Genomic DNA, 14,356 nt, shown 5'->3' on the forward strand with positions numbered 1-14,356 from the left:
TATTACATTTTAGTAGCTAAGAGAGAAAGAAAAGAAAAATAAAGAGATGATCAAAGAGAAATAAAGAGATCCTCAACAAAAAAAAAAAAAAAAAAAAAGAGAAATAAAGAGAATGAGAGGGAAAAGAAACCCAAATGACAAAGAGGAATAAAAATCTATATAACAAATGACAGGTTTTTTTGTCATGTCATAACTTGTAATCATAAATCTCATCCGTCAATATCCATAGTTTAATTTTCGCCATTTGATCTTTTTCCACTAATTTAACTACTTCTCAAGATATAATTCCCCACTTATTCTTAAGATAACTACTCATAATTTTCATCTTAAATTTGTGTTGGTCATGTTAAGGTAGGGACAAAAATTAATTTTATTTTGATTTTCTAGAGACAAATTATGCCTTGGCGGAGCACGGGCTATAGCCTAGAATAAATATAAAGAAGCAAGAAAAGAAGGAGATTAGAGATGCCTTTAGAATATCTGTTAGATCATAAAATATGGATTGTATATGTTGGACTGGGGATCCCTTAGATATTTGAATCATATAAAGACATTTTAAAAATATGATGCGTTGTGATTGAGAGGAGTCGAACACAATACCTCTTAGGGGTGAGCAGCGGTCGGTTTTTTTCGGTTTTGGTTCGAGCCGAAGCCGAACCAATAAGTGGCGGTTTGACTAAATCATCGGTCGAAGTCGAGCCGATCATTCGGCCGGCCGACATGGTTCGGCTCGGTTTGGTTCGACTCGGTTTAGTTCGGTTGATCGGTTTACCGAACACAATTTAGAGAAAATGACAAACTAATGTTATTCATTTCATTGGATATACGGAAAATAAAAATTAAGAGTCCATCGTACTTTTCCACCATTACATATACGAAAAATAAAAATAAAAAATTCATCGTACTTTTCCACCATTACAAACAAAAAAAGAAGTAGAAGTGCGAATGCAAAATCTATATTTTTAAGTAACTAACTAAGAATGAGTTGTGGTACATAGAACATTAGTGAAGACTTACCTCTAAAATCCTTTCAATCAAGTTGAATAGGTTGTGGTTGACGAAGCCAACAACAACAACTAGGAAGGAGGACAAATTTAGACTTGGAAGACTTGATTATGATTTTTCTAATTGTTTTCCTTATTAACTTTACAAAATTATTATTTCCTCTTTCCAAAGAGTTCGGTCGGTTCGGTTTGGGCGGTTTCTAGAAACCCAGGCCGAGGCCAAACCAAGTCGATTTGGGTTGTTCGGTTTTTTGGCCGAACCGAGTCGAACGATGATCGATTCGGTCCAAAAACCGATCGGTGCGGTTCGACTTGGTTTGGTTTGGCCGATTGGTTCGGTTCTTGCTCACCCCTAATATTATTACCTCTTGGGCACTTGACAAAGATCAGTACCAACTTAGCTACTGGCGCTTTCTTTATGTCAATCAACACAAACGGTATAGGTAAATCATAACAGTACAAACATTGGGCCCCTAGAAAGAAGGGGGTCGGTGCGACGTCACCGGTTGCAACCCCTCTTCTATGCCCCTGCCGATAAACAATTGGCTTGAGGTGAGCCAGAGGCGGAGCCAGGATTTCAAATCAGGGGAGGCGAACTCTTCACTTCAACTTAAATATTAGCATACTTTCAATTGGAATCAAAATGTTTATTTGACTAACGAGTACATACATTACCTAGGTTTAAGGTTTGGAGAGACATTATTTCATAAAAAAAAAAAGGTTTGGAGAGACAAACTTAAATGAAATTCTATTTTGAGTCAAAATCAATTTTCTTTTTTATAAAACAAAATCTAATATTATATTATGAACTCTCTGTTCTCTAGGTTTTCCATAAGTATTTTTATTCCAAGACCAAAGTATAATAATTTAGAAAAAGAAACAAAAATCCCAAAATAATATTGGGAGAAACAATTATGAATATAGACTTTATAAGTTTTCTTTATCAAACAAATTAGAATAGAGAAATAAAAAACCCAAAAACAATTTAGGATGGAAAACATAGGCTATAACAATTATGAATCTAGAATTTTGCATATGTTCAAGATTCTTCAAAGGTTAAACTAATCTAAAACAATCAAAACTTAAAAAAGAGAAAAACACTAAAACCCTAAAACAATCTACAAAAAAGAAACTAAAACAAATTTATCAAATCCCATTGTCTGAACAATTTAGAGAGGGAAACAAAAAAACCCTAAAACAATTTAGGGTGAGAAACTATAGCATAGGTTCAAGATTCTTCAAAGGTTAAACTAATCTTAAACAATCAAAACTTTAAAAAGAGAAAAACAATGAAACCCTAAAACAACCTACCATAAGAAACTAAAACAAATTTCAGATACTACTACCTAAATGGCTGAATCAAAACTAGAAATATTGAAGAATTTTGGGAGACATAAGATAATCAATGCTCCCAATCTCTTCCTCCCTCCCTCCCAATCTTTTCTTTCCCTGCAAATACTCTCGGTCTCTCTCTTATCGGCTGGTGGGTTGTAAACCCTGGAGCAGACTTTCTAAAAAATAAAATCAAAATGACAAAATTATCCTTTCTTTGGTTAAAAAATTTCAAAAATGACCAGAGGCAATGACCCCTTCTTGCCCTCACATAGGTCCGCCCATGATTCGAAGTACCTTCATTGTCAAACTGAAAGCTAGAGCCGTTGTTTCCTGAGAGACAAACACCGTACTGGTTTCGGTACTAATACCAGGGTGTGCACTGTCTTAAGAAAAGAGACAACCTGCTTCGGCTATTTCTATCATTCATTTGCATTATGATGTATCGGTGATTTCTATTTAATTTTGTTGTGTTAAGATACCCTGGAAACAACGAGAAATAACACTAAAGACCAAATTAGAACACCTAACAAAAAAAGAGTTGTTATTTGGAGTTAAAAGAATTTAATCCGAAAAATAGATTACATGATATTCTGATTCAATTATTCTAAATAAAATGAATATACTATTTTGTCTAAGTTATTAGTTGGCAGAAAGCAACTACACAACTGATTCTTTGCAAAAAAAAAATATAGTTACATTTCAATAATAAAGATTGGATTCCTTGTCAACATATATCTTGCGGTGCTCTGGTTTATGTAGTATAATCTAGATTAGGGGTGATGATATTTCTGCCCCAGGCAAAAGCAAAGTTGGATAACTGCACTCTGGTTTGGGAAATTAAAACTTTATTTGCAGCTGCGATGGAGGTAGTAGTAGACGTGAGTTGGTGGTAGTGGGCTTGTGGCTATTGTGATGGTAATTAATGATTGTGGTAGTAATTGTGGTGGTGGAATGAAACGGGTGTTGGTGGTGTAGTTGGTTGAATTGTGGCGGTGGATGGTGTTGGTGGAGGTGTGGTGAAGGAACAATGCAGACCAAACTGTGGGGGAGTTATGACAATGATGGTAGTGGTGGAAATGTGGTGGTGTTCCAGATGAAGTTATGACGAGTCAATGATGGGGGGTGGCATGTCGTTGGTGGAGGTGGTACAAGGTGCTGGTTGAAATTTTGACTAAATCTGAGTCGTTGAGAGATGAATATAACAACTGCCACATCAGCTGAGCAAATTCGTTGTGATTCTAGCACTTCCATATATTTATTTAGAGTCCATGGGTATATAGACCAAAATTAATTTGATAATAGGTCTATAGACCATTCTTCTTAGATTATGGATTTTTGGTCCTTTTACAAGAAGGGTATAAAGTATGGCTAATTTATTGGGTAATACCAAATGTATCCCAAATCAAAAAACCCCGGATTTTTTGAATTTACGAGGGTTTTAGGAAACTTTCCCAAAATCGGTGGGCGTGATTTGTGGGGGATCTTTATTCAGCCGAAACAGATTGGATACCAATCTTCATAAAGACACTTTCTCTCTCTAAACCTACTTCATTTGGGATTTCAATCGGTTTAATGTACCTTGATTTTAGGATAAATTTAGGGAAAAACGGTTAGATTCTCACGAAAATTTCTCTCTCTTCTATAATCTGTTTAGAAACAAAATCTAAACTTTCCCAAATCAATTTTCTCTCTCTTCTTTACATATTTAATATGGAGATTTATTAGCCAAAAATATGGAGATTTATTAGAAAAAAAAAGATAGAAACAAATCATAATTTCTCTCTCCTCTAAACAGATTTGGAAATCAAATTTTCTCTTTCCTATTATCTGAATCAATCTAGGATCAATTTAGCGTGATTTGGGGGTTAATATACAAAACATATATATCACTTTCTCTCACTTAACTTTCAGTTTTGGAAATAGTATATTTTTCTGGGAACATTAAAGCAGCATTTGTTTTCGTTTTTACTCATACATAAATACAAATCGAATACAAATTATGAAACAAATACGTAAATTATGTATTATTTATGACGAATAAACCATCATTAGTCAAGTATACAACGTAATTTATCAAATGTATTTGGGTCTTGTTCAGTAAATTACACATACTTTCTATTACATAACACATAATTTCTTTTACATTACACATCGTTTACATTCTGTTACCAAAAAATCGTTTACACTATATTGTCGAAGAGCATATGTAGTCTTGAGCAGGACAAACAACATTTACACTATATTGTCGAAGAGCATATCCAAATGATTTTGCACCACCAGGAAACAAATGACCAACTTCAGTAGCAAATTCCATAAGTAACAACAAAACTGCAAAAAGAAAACATAGACATTTGTTAACAAAACAAACAATTTACTAGAAACGACATGTATAATGGAATAAATTATGCATACTGTTTGTTAAACTTCATAATGTGTTAGAAGACAAACATAACGTTAGTTCGAATCACAAGGTCACTGTTATGTGAAAAAATATGTATAATGTGCAATAAATTACATATAATTTTTGGAACATTTATTGTACTATAAACGGCAACTGTTTTGTGAAAAAAGTACGTGTAAAGTACATGTACTTTATATCCAGAGAAAACAATGAATCTGAATATACCGCAAATTTGAGTCCGTCAGTGAAGATGAATCTGATCTGAAAAAAACTTCAGTAATGATTAAACGAAAATCTTAAGATACATACCACGAAAATTGAAAGATATAGAACATACCTAGATTCAATAAAACATTAAATATGATATAAAGATCAAAGATTTCATTATTGATATTAAAATTTTAGAGAGAGAGAGAGAAGTTTAGACTTCCATTTCAGATCTATCAAAGATGAAAATATATATTATGAGAAAGATCTACAATTGAATCGTTTTTTCAGAAATAATACATAACAATTTGATACAGTTTAAAAAATTAATTATTAGATCTTAAAAATGAATCTAAATACAAAACAGTAATATCAAATACATGATAACAAAAACGAAATCTTACAAATGAATGTTCTCATTATGATTTTAGCAAAAATAATTACCTTCAAGAATTGATCTTCGATAAGTTTAATGGAGATGAATGTAGAGTTCTGATGTTAATAGTGGTTAAACAACTAGGTTAATGTTCTTGAAAATGAGATATACTATATTACGGTTACATATTAGATTTGTTAATATTTCTTTCATTATAATTCTGATTGGAGAGAGAAAGATGGAGACAATTAAGGAAATGATATATACTTGATTATTTTGGCAAAAACGGTTACAAAATATATGGAAAGGTTATAATAGGTATTAATAAGGATTAAATATTATAGAGATTTGATATTTCTCTCGAGATGAATACAAATGGACTAGATCTCTTTTATGATGATTAATTTGGTTTTTAAATCCTTTTTAAGATTATAGAGGATTAAATCTCCTATTAGGACCCTATTTTTGGTCTATAGACTCAAAAATTAATTTATTTACCTGGTTTTTTTAAGAGCAATTATACTAACGCAAGAAGTCAGTGGCGTTTACTTTTTTTTTGGAGAAAATTGCCTTTCGTGCTCAAAATAAATTGCAATTTTTCGAACGTGTTGATGTCAAAATTTGTCAATCAGTCAGAATCGTGAGATCACGATGTTGGATCTCGTTCAAATGATAAATTTGGTTCTTTGACTCATGCTCCTGAAAATCTGCAAAGAGTTCGGAAACCTCTCTGACGCTCAAGACAGTCAAATTGTCCTCTACAGTTAAAGAATTGAGTATTGAATGATTTTTGGAGGTCTTCCCTTCTTCCCGGTGATTTGGGGCTTTTATAAGCTGTTTTGGACTAACAATTGATAGACGGTGCGGATGAAGTGGTTTAGATCCACCATTCGGCATTGGAAGTACTGTTCGACAGTTAAGAGATTTAGGATTTCACTTAAATACTTAGTAGATGCTATCTAGAATTTCTTTTGTTATAGGACCTTGATAGGTATCTTGCCAAGTTATTAAATATTTAGTAGATGCTTCCTCCTTTGAAGACTTTTGAAACCCAAGTCACTTAAATACTTAAGATCTTGACTAATTGACATCTTTAATAAGTTTCGGGATTCAGTCGGTAAGAGTGATGCGCGTTTTTGTCTTCCCATGTTTAGAGCTTAAGGCATCAACCTTGCTTAGGTGGACTTCCTTAGTCTTCTCGTGAATCTCAGGACAAACCTGATTGTATTTGAGGCATGACTAGGGCTCCTAGGATGATCATGCCGACATCCCGATTTTGAACTTAAGTGGCAAACCTCTTTGGGTTCTGCGGTCATGTTGTCTTGATCAGATGGGTTGATCCGTTGGGTTTGACATCTTTTCTTGACTTATTGACGTCAGTCAACTGATAACCATTTTCTAGATCATCAGAACCAACACACATAAAGTTTTTGTTACTTTTAGCTTATTTTACGCGAAACTGAACGAGTCCAAACACCCATAGACAATCATATTATAACTTGTGTTGAACAAACAATGAGAACAATAATAGGTTTTCTTTCATATTTTCGAAGTATACCTAAGATTTTATGTTTTATTTTTATTTTTTTTATTTTGTTGAAAGTCTGAGATTTTATGTTGCTTCTTCAAAAATGTTGAAAAACCAATAACGATTGGGCTAGGATTTGGAATTGAACCAGAAGTTATAAATGGAAGAAAGCGGATTCCTATCAAATGGATTCTATCAACTTTGGAAGAAATGAGAGCTAGCTAGAAGTTAGGGAAAAATAGGAGGGAGTTCGGGTTTTGGGCAACAGATATTTGTGGAGATCAAATCTATACCGTTGATAAACTCAAAATTGACAGAAATATGCTTTACCCAAATTGAGAAATTGTCCAAATGAAACACCATCTACATAAACACAAATTTAGTTAAGGGAAATGATAGAGTGACTTAGAAATTGGTACTTAGAGGGTGACATATTTCCTCATTTAGAAACAAAAGCGGTCCCCACCGTAGTCAAACTTTGAAAAAACCTTGTCTTTTAGTAATTCCACATCAGCTGGGCATTAAAATGCCCAAAAATTTGGGCACTCTAGCATCTCCCGTTAGTTAATCGTGGTTGGTAATTATGATCTACTAGACGTACATCTTAAGACATCAAAGTTCTCATATGTTACAACTTATTTTAGATTAATATTCAACTGATTATGATAGATGTAATTGTTTGCCTCCAATTCTCTTTAGAGGGGTTGGGCCATTGGTCCAAAAAGGGGCCCAAAATTGTCTAAAAATGAAAGGGAGGTCCAATGTGTCAGTTTGGGGGTCAAAATTACGTAAAGGGCCCTTAGAAAATAAAGTATTTACCGTTTATGCCATCGAAAATTACAAAATTGTCATTGAAAATTACAAAATTGTCATTGAAAATTACAAAATTGTCATCGAAAATTCTCTGGAAACGATTTTTTTTCTGAAAAATAATCTGACAACCCGTCCATCAGAATCTGTACTGTTCAGAAAATTACGGAACTGCCACCGAAAAATTCCCGGGAAACGAAATTTTTTTCGGGAAATTATTTTATTTACTGGAATTTTTTTTTTCTGTACTAGACATTTTTGCTGGGCGGGAATATGAAATTTCGTAAAAAAAATTGAAAATTTGGGCGGGAATTTGAAATTTTGTTTGAAAATTTCAAAACTTCGAAAAAAAAATTTGTGACCGGGAAATTATTTTATTTACTGAAAATTTTTTTCTGTACTAGACACTTTTGCTGGGCGGGAATTTAAAATTTTCAAAAAAATTTGAAAATTTGGCCGGGAATTTGAAATTTCGTTTGAAAATTTCAAAAAAAAATTTGAAAATTGGAATTTTTTTTGTACGTGAAATTATTTTATTTACCGGGAAGAGATGGTTTGCTGGGCGGGAATTTGAAATTTCGTTTCAAATTTTCAAAAATTTTGAAACTTTGAATTTTTCGTGTGCGGGTAAATTATTTTATTTACCAGTCATTTTTTTTTTCCAGGAAAACGTCAGCATGTCCCGTCCAAGGGCAAGAGGGGAATAAAAAAAAACTGACATTTGAACTTGCAACTAATTTTTGGGCAAGAGTGGATTTTTTTGGGTTTACCCCCCAGATTTTGGACTGTTGACTCAAAAATCCTTCTCTTTATATGTTAGCCCTTAGGTGGCTTTGCTATAAATTTTGAGATGAGATTCAAGGTCTATTTGGTCATGAATAAACTCTGAAGGATAATGATTTATCAAAAGTTAAAAGAAATGGAAATTTAAGATGTGTATAGGTTTGTATACATGTCATATCAACACAAAATGACCCCATTGTCCTCCATAGTCTAACCAACCTTTTTTTCTTTTGAAAGAGTCTTATTTATTTATTTTTGTCAAACCAAAGTGTTCAAACCCTCCAAACTCTTGTAAAGATTCCAAAGTTTCATTTCACCATAAACGCCTCTTTCCCTCACTTCCTTCCAATCTAAACTCTCTCTCTCTCTCTCTCTCTCAAAGGTACCTCCATACATGGGAAGTCTGATAGGTCATGTTTCAGCAGGTATGGGTTTTTTACTATTAGGCCTTTGGCACCTATTCAACCATATCAATCTTTATACTTCACACCCTAATTCATACAAATCTTCACCTTGGTTTAAAGGCCCATTTACAAACTACTTAGAACTTTACATGATCATTGGAAGTAGTACTGCTTCAATAGCCGTGGAACTTTTCATAGGCCCCAAGAGACATCAACCATTCGATCCAGATGGTACAATCCCATCAAACCATCTACATAACTTCGAACACTCGATGATATCCATGTCATTACTTATCTATGCTGTTTTCGCTATCATCTTAGATGGTATTCGTTCCAAAAAATCGTCTTTCCACGATGGTATAGAGTACGTTATCTTGGCGTTTGCTTTTGGTCAACAATTTCTCATCTTCCACCTTCATTCTAGTGATCATGTTGGTGTTGAAGGTCAATACCACTATCTTCTACAAATTGTAATTTTCATTTCTTTAGTTACAATTCTTATGGGAATTGGTTATCCTAGGAGTTTCTTAGTAAGCTTTGTTAGGTCTACTAGTATTTTCTTTCAAGGTGTATGGTTAATTGTCATGGGAATTCTGTTCTATACACCAAGCTTTATTGCCAAAGGGTGCTTCTTGAATGTAGGAGAAGATCATTTAGTAGTTCGGTGTCACAGCGATGAAGCACTCCATCGAGCGAAATCGCTCGTGAATCTCCAATTTAGTTCGGTTTTCTCCTTAATTATAGTTTTTTCAATGATTATGTTTGTGGTATTGAGTAAAAAGCATGGAGAAAAAGAAGACTATTCTCCCTTGAGTAAGACAGAGGAAGATGACAATGAAGAAGGAAATGAAAAAGACATTCAAGATGTTGAAATGCAAATGAAGATTTTCAACCAATTACCAAGTCATCTAGTTCACATTGGGAAGGTAATAACACCAATAGACATGAGACGATAAGAAATCCACACAATAATTGGGCATATGTCATAATTTGTTATTATTGTTTATAGGGTTGGGTTCCTAATACATGTGGGTTTGTAGTTATCCATTCTAGATCTAAATGTATGAATAAAGCTAGGTAGTTTCGTGTGAGGATTGATTAATCTTGTAATGATATTATTTGGATATCATTTAAAAAGTCTTCTCAAGTTTTTAGAATTAAAAATTGTACCATTCATTTGCTTTCATTAAGAAAATAAATTTCTAAAGACAGAGTGCAAACATAATAAAAAAAAAAGGATTAGGTTGAGGTCAGCCATGTTTCTATGAAACTAGTTCTCCAACCAGCTCAAAATCTATGTTTTCATCACTGGAGTCGAGGGTCGTTGACTTTTGCATTCCTACGAAGAATTTATCTAACATATTACTTGCGTCCGGTTAGATACTTATAAGTTGTACAATAGAGGAGGGGGAGGACGAGGACATTTTTTTAACATAGACTGGGGTATTGTCTCCTTTTTTTTTTTTTTTTTTTTTGTTGAAAGTGGGGTATTGTCTCCTATTAGTCCTATAGACACATGGCCACCAACCATTTTAGAGGTTTTTTTTTTTGTTGTTGAACACCATTTTAGAGGTTGCCTTTCGCGAGTTTGTTTTTAATAATTTTGGGCATCATTGCATATAAATATCTCCATTTCAGGATAAGTTGTTTTCTAATTGATAGATAAGTTTTAGTTCCTTTTGCAACAAAAAAGAAAAAAAATTAGGGTTGTGTTTGATAGACATTTTTCCGAGAGAAAATAGAAAAAGTTTCTCTAAAAATCATATTTTTCATGTGTTTGGTAACCAATAAGGGGAAAAGAAAATTATTAGTCACGTGACTTAGTTTTCCCAATTTTCCCTAAAGTAGAGGTAATTTGTGACCCTCCAAATACAAGAGTAGATCTTTCCCTTTTCCGTGAAAACAAAAAAAATCTTTTTGTACCTCTACTGCGTTCTTTCTGTCTTTATTCAGCCGTGATAGACTTCCCAGCCACTTTCCCGGGTGAATCCCGGCGAGGTGAAATGGCCGGGCCAGATTTAGAGAGAGAGTTTTTCACTTTCTCTCTCTAAATCTGACCCGGCCACCTCACCCGGCCGGGATTCACCCGGGAGAGTGGCCGGTGAAAGATTTAGGTTTTGGATTGGGAAAACCATATACCTCCATATTTATTTATACTAGAAGAGAATTACAATAGATAGAAGTAAATACAGAAATAATCATAATTCTAGTGCATCCACATCTTGGAGATATATATGAGAATATTCCTTTGAATTTCTTGGGTAGGAATATCTGACTTGAACACCTCTTTTACCCTTATTACCCTCCCGCAAATTGAACGGAGGATCAAACCAAAAGTTCAATTTGGGAAATAACTTCATGGGGAGAAACTTCATGATACGGTTCTTTGACATATACTTCATTATAATGGATAGGTTGTTAAGAAGCTTTTGTGTGGTGTAGATAACACAAATAACCAAGTAATTTAGGACAGTGGTAACGAGCAAATATGACATAATCACAACGGATTTAGAGGTCATTAAATAAAAAGGTTGCACTTAGTGAGCATAACCACGCTAGGTTCAGAGGCCCATGGCAACAAGATTGCACTTAGTGAACATAATCACAACGGATTCAGAGGTTCATGGCAAAAAATAATCAGCGTCAAAACTGAGGTAATAAACAACGACCGAGAAGATTTCCCAACTGGGAAGAAACGAAATAACTGCTCCTGCCAAAACTGCCCCTTTTACGATTCTTTTATGATACCGATTTTCCACCAACACATAACTAACTTGAATAAGAAACCATTAACATGAACCGAGTAACACTATGAAGATCATCTTGAATATCTTTCCATAGGTTGATTATGATCTATTTACTAGCAAGTACTCCCATATAATTATCATCCAAACTACAATCTGTTGAATCAAATATAATGAGAATACTAATAAAAAAAAATTAGGATATTGACCTGATTTAATTGAAACTAATAAAAAAAAAATTAGTGATTCCGGCGGACGATAGTCATTAAAGCGGCTACCGCCGCCGGTTAAGCGGAAGCAAAATATGATCGAAACTGTACTCGTTTGAGTTTTCTAGGCTCAGATACCATGAAAGATTTAGGTTTTGGATTGGGAAAACCATATACCTCCATATTTATTTATTTATTTTTTTTGTTAAGAGACTCCATATTTATTTATACTAGAAGAGAATTACAATAGTTAGAAATAAAAAACGTAAATACAGAAATAATCATAATTCTAGTGCATCCATATCTTGGAGATATATATGAGAATATTCCTTTGAATTTCTTGGGTAGGAATATCTGACTTGAACACCTCTTTTACCCTTATTAGCCGGGAAGTCTACTATTTTCCGTCTTTATTATGTATCCCACTCTCTCTCTTCTCCTTTTGTTAACCTCTCTCTCTAACTACATGGTTAGGTTATCAGCAAAAGGTACATAGATAAAGAGAGAAAAGGTAAAAATCTTTTATCTTCAAAGTCTAGAGTTCAAGATTCATCATCATGATTTGATCTCTTTCTATCTATAAAAAAAAAATTGGATCAGACTCACTACTAAAACACTACTATCTTTACTTATTTAACTTGTTTAGATTTCCAACCCAAGTAAGAGAGAAAAGAGATAAAGAAAAATATGGTGTCAACTTCAAGATGGAAGAAGAAGATAAAGGTACTGATCAACTGATGCTTACAAAAAAGTAGGATATCATGGTGTTCAAGTTGGTGATTCATTCAATGGTTGAAAATTTATAATACCTCAATCTCTTTTTATACAGCTACTAATACTAATTTGGCAATATAAATCTTTAGATATGATAAGAAAAGCTGAGCCCGAGACTACACCTCCTTCAATTGTTATGCCTGAACAGAAATTGAAGCTAAATGTAATCAATTAAGGTTTATCAGACATCTCCATATGTCCAGGAAGAGACCATTCATATATGTATAACAAATATTCCAACAGGTTCATAGCTTGGAAGACTACAAAAAATAATATAATAGAGGTTTTAATATGTGATAAGAAGTCAGTTTATATGTATACTAGAAACCATGATCTTCAACTTGAAAAGAGCTATGAACACTTCAAATGAGACCAGAATAAGTACATAAATTTTGGACATAAAATGAACAGACCCAGGCTGTAGTTTAGGGTCTGAAACTAGCCATTCCAATTTATACACTTTGAGATTGAAGAATATTTTTTTCTCCTTACAAACAAAACCAAACAGTTAAAAATTAAAAAAAATTGGAATATTAATTATTTTTTCCTCTACAACCAAACAATAGAAAATATAAAAATATTTAGGGGGAAAACGTTTCTTGGGATAAATATTACTCTGAGTAAATACTTCTCTATTTTCTTTCTTTTCCCCTGATGGTTATCAAACACAACCAGGTTATTTTGCGAAATGGTCTTACATAAGTACTAGGTTTTTCAAGAGGGGTATGAACTTTTATTATTTTGCAAATGAGTCGTGGACTAATATTGATGAGTTAAATTTTAACATCGTTAATTCTAACTCGATTAGTTAAAAGTTTACTGCTACATTTAAATAAACTTCATACGATTTTAACACTTCTATATAAAAAGTCACTTAACTTTGAATTTTTTAAAAATATGATACCAAACAAAATGATCCAATGAAAATAATTGAAAAATATGAGCATCTGCGCAAAGCAGTGCATTAATATAATAATTTGTTGCCACAGTGCCCCATAATTGTTGCAATGGCATTCCAATGACATTTCAATGCATTCAACTAAAGTGTACTAAAGTTGTAGCCGCCACAGTGAACTATAATATCTGAGATACCCAGGAAAAATAGGCATTCCTCCTTACTAGGTCACAGGGCCGTGGTTAAGAATATGGAGGGCCCTGTGCGAATATATTTTATGGATTTTTCGTACAATAAAATGTTACAAAAGAAATTAAACAAAATGCAAGATAATATGCTAGTTCATAGTATAGATGAGAATCCAAATGTATTTTGGGAAAAATAGTCGTAGGAATTTTTTTTCATTTTTAAATTTCATTTTATAAGAAAATTTAGTCCGAAAATCCACAATAACTTCAACAAAAATGTTTCTTCATTCTAATGAAAAATTAAAGTTTCATTGAATATTCGGATGTTTATATAAAATCATATAGATTGTTCAGTTTGTTACTTATCAAACATGACCAGGACCAGAACAAAGATTCTTAATGAACATGACTAACTTAAATTGTTTGAAAGAAAATAATGTATTTTTACAACGTATAGTTAGAATCCAAACAATTTTTGTAATATGATGTCTTTTGTATAACGATTGTCGCTATATATTTCATATTGATAGAATTTTCTTAAATTTTTATTCTTAAAAACACTTCAAAAATTAAAAAATGCTACCAAAGTTTGGAAAAAGTGTAACGGAGCATAAATAAAGATCCATTTAATAATTGTACCTCACTTTACAAAACAAAAAAAAATGGCCAGCGCTTTGGGGAAAGCTAAATAGTTTCCG

General features: G+C 33.1%; 1 protein-coding gene and 1 long non-coding RNA gene across 2 annotated transcripts; one reads left to right on the forward strand and one right to left on the reverse strand.

The window, feature by feature from the left end:
• Positions 1 to 4,339: 4,339 nt before the first annotated feature.
• LOC147545384 (uncharacterized) lies at positions 4,340 to 5,549 on the reverse strand. Its single transcript, XR_015223770.1, has 2 exons — positions 5,392 to 5,549; positions 4,340 to 4,667 (listed from the first exon to the last, which is right to left on the reverse strand). It is a non-coding gene; the product is annotated as an uncharacterized LOC147545384 (long non-coding RNA).
• A 3,141-nt stretch (positions 5,550 to 8,690) lies between these two features.
• On the forward strand, positions 8,691 to 10,012 carry LOC147545385 (uncharacterized). Its single transcript, XM_086638109.1, has one exon. The coding sequence runs from the start codon at positions 8,839 to 8,841 to the stop codon at positions 9,802 to 9,804; it is 966 nt and encodes a 321-aa protein (XP_086494235.1). The 5' UTR covers positions 8,691 to 8,838; the 3' UTR covers positions 9,805 to 10,012.
• Positions 10,013 to 14,356: the final 4,344 nt, after the last annotated feature.

The sequence above is a fragment of the Eschscholzia californica genome, unplaced genomic scaffold, assembly GCF_041429995.1.
Source record: "Eschscholzia californica isolate CP2 unplaced genomic scaffold, dmEscCali1.0.p SCAF_4, whole genome shotgun sequence".
Classification (NCBI taxonomy): domain Eukaryota; kingdom Viridiplantae; phylum Streptophyta; class Magnoliopsida; order Ranunculales; family Papaveraceae; genus Eschscholzia; species Eschscholzia californica.

What these genes read in the sequence shown, in the direction of transcription:
- LOC147545385 (XM_086638109.1), top strand. Translation starts at nt 8,839, where the DNA reads ATGGGAAGTCTGATAGGTCATGTTTCAGCAGGTATGGGTTTTTTACTA.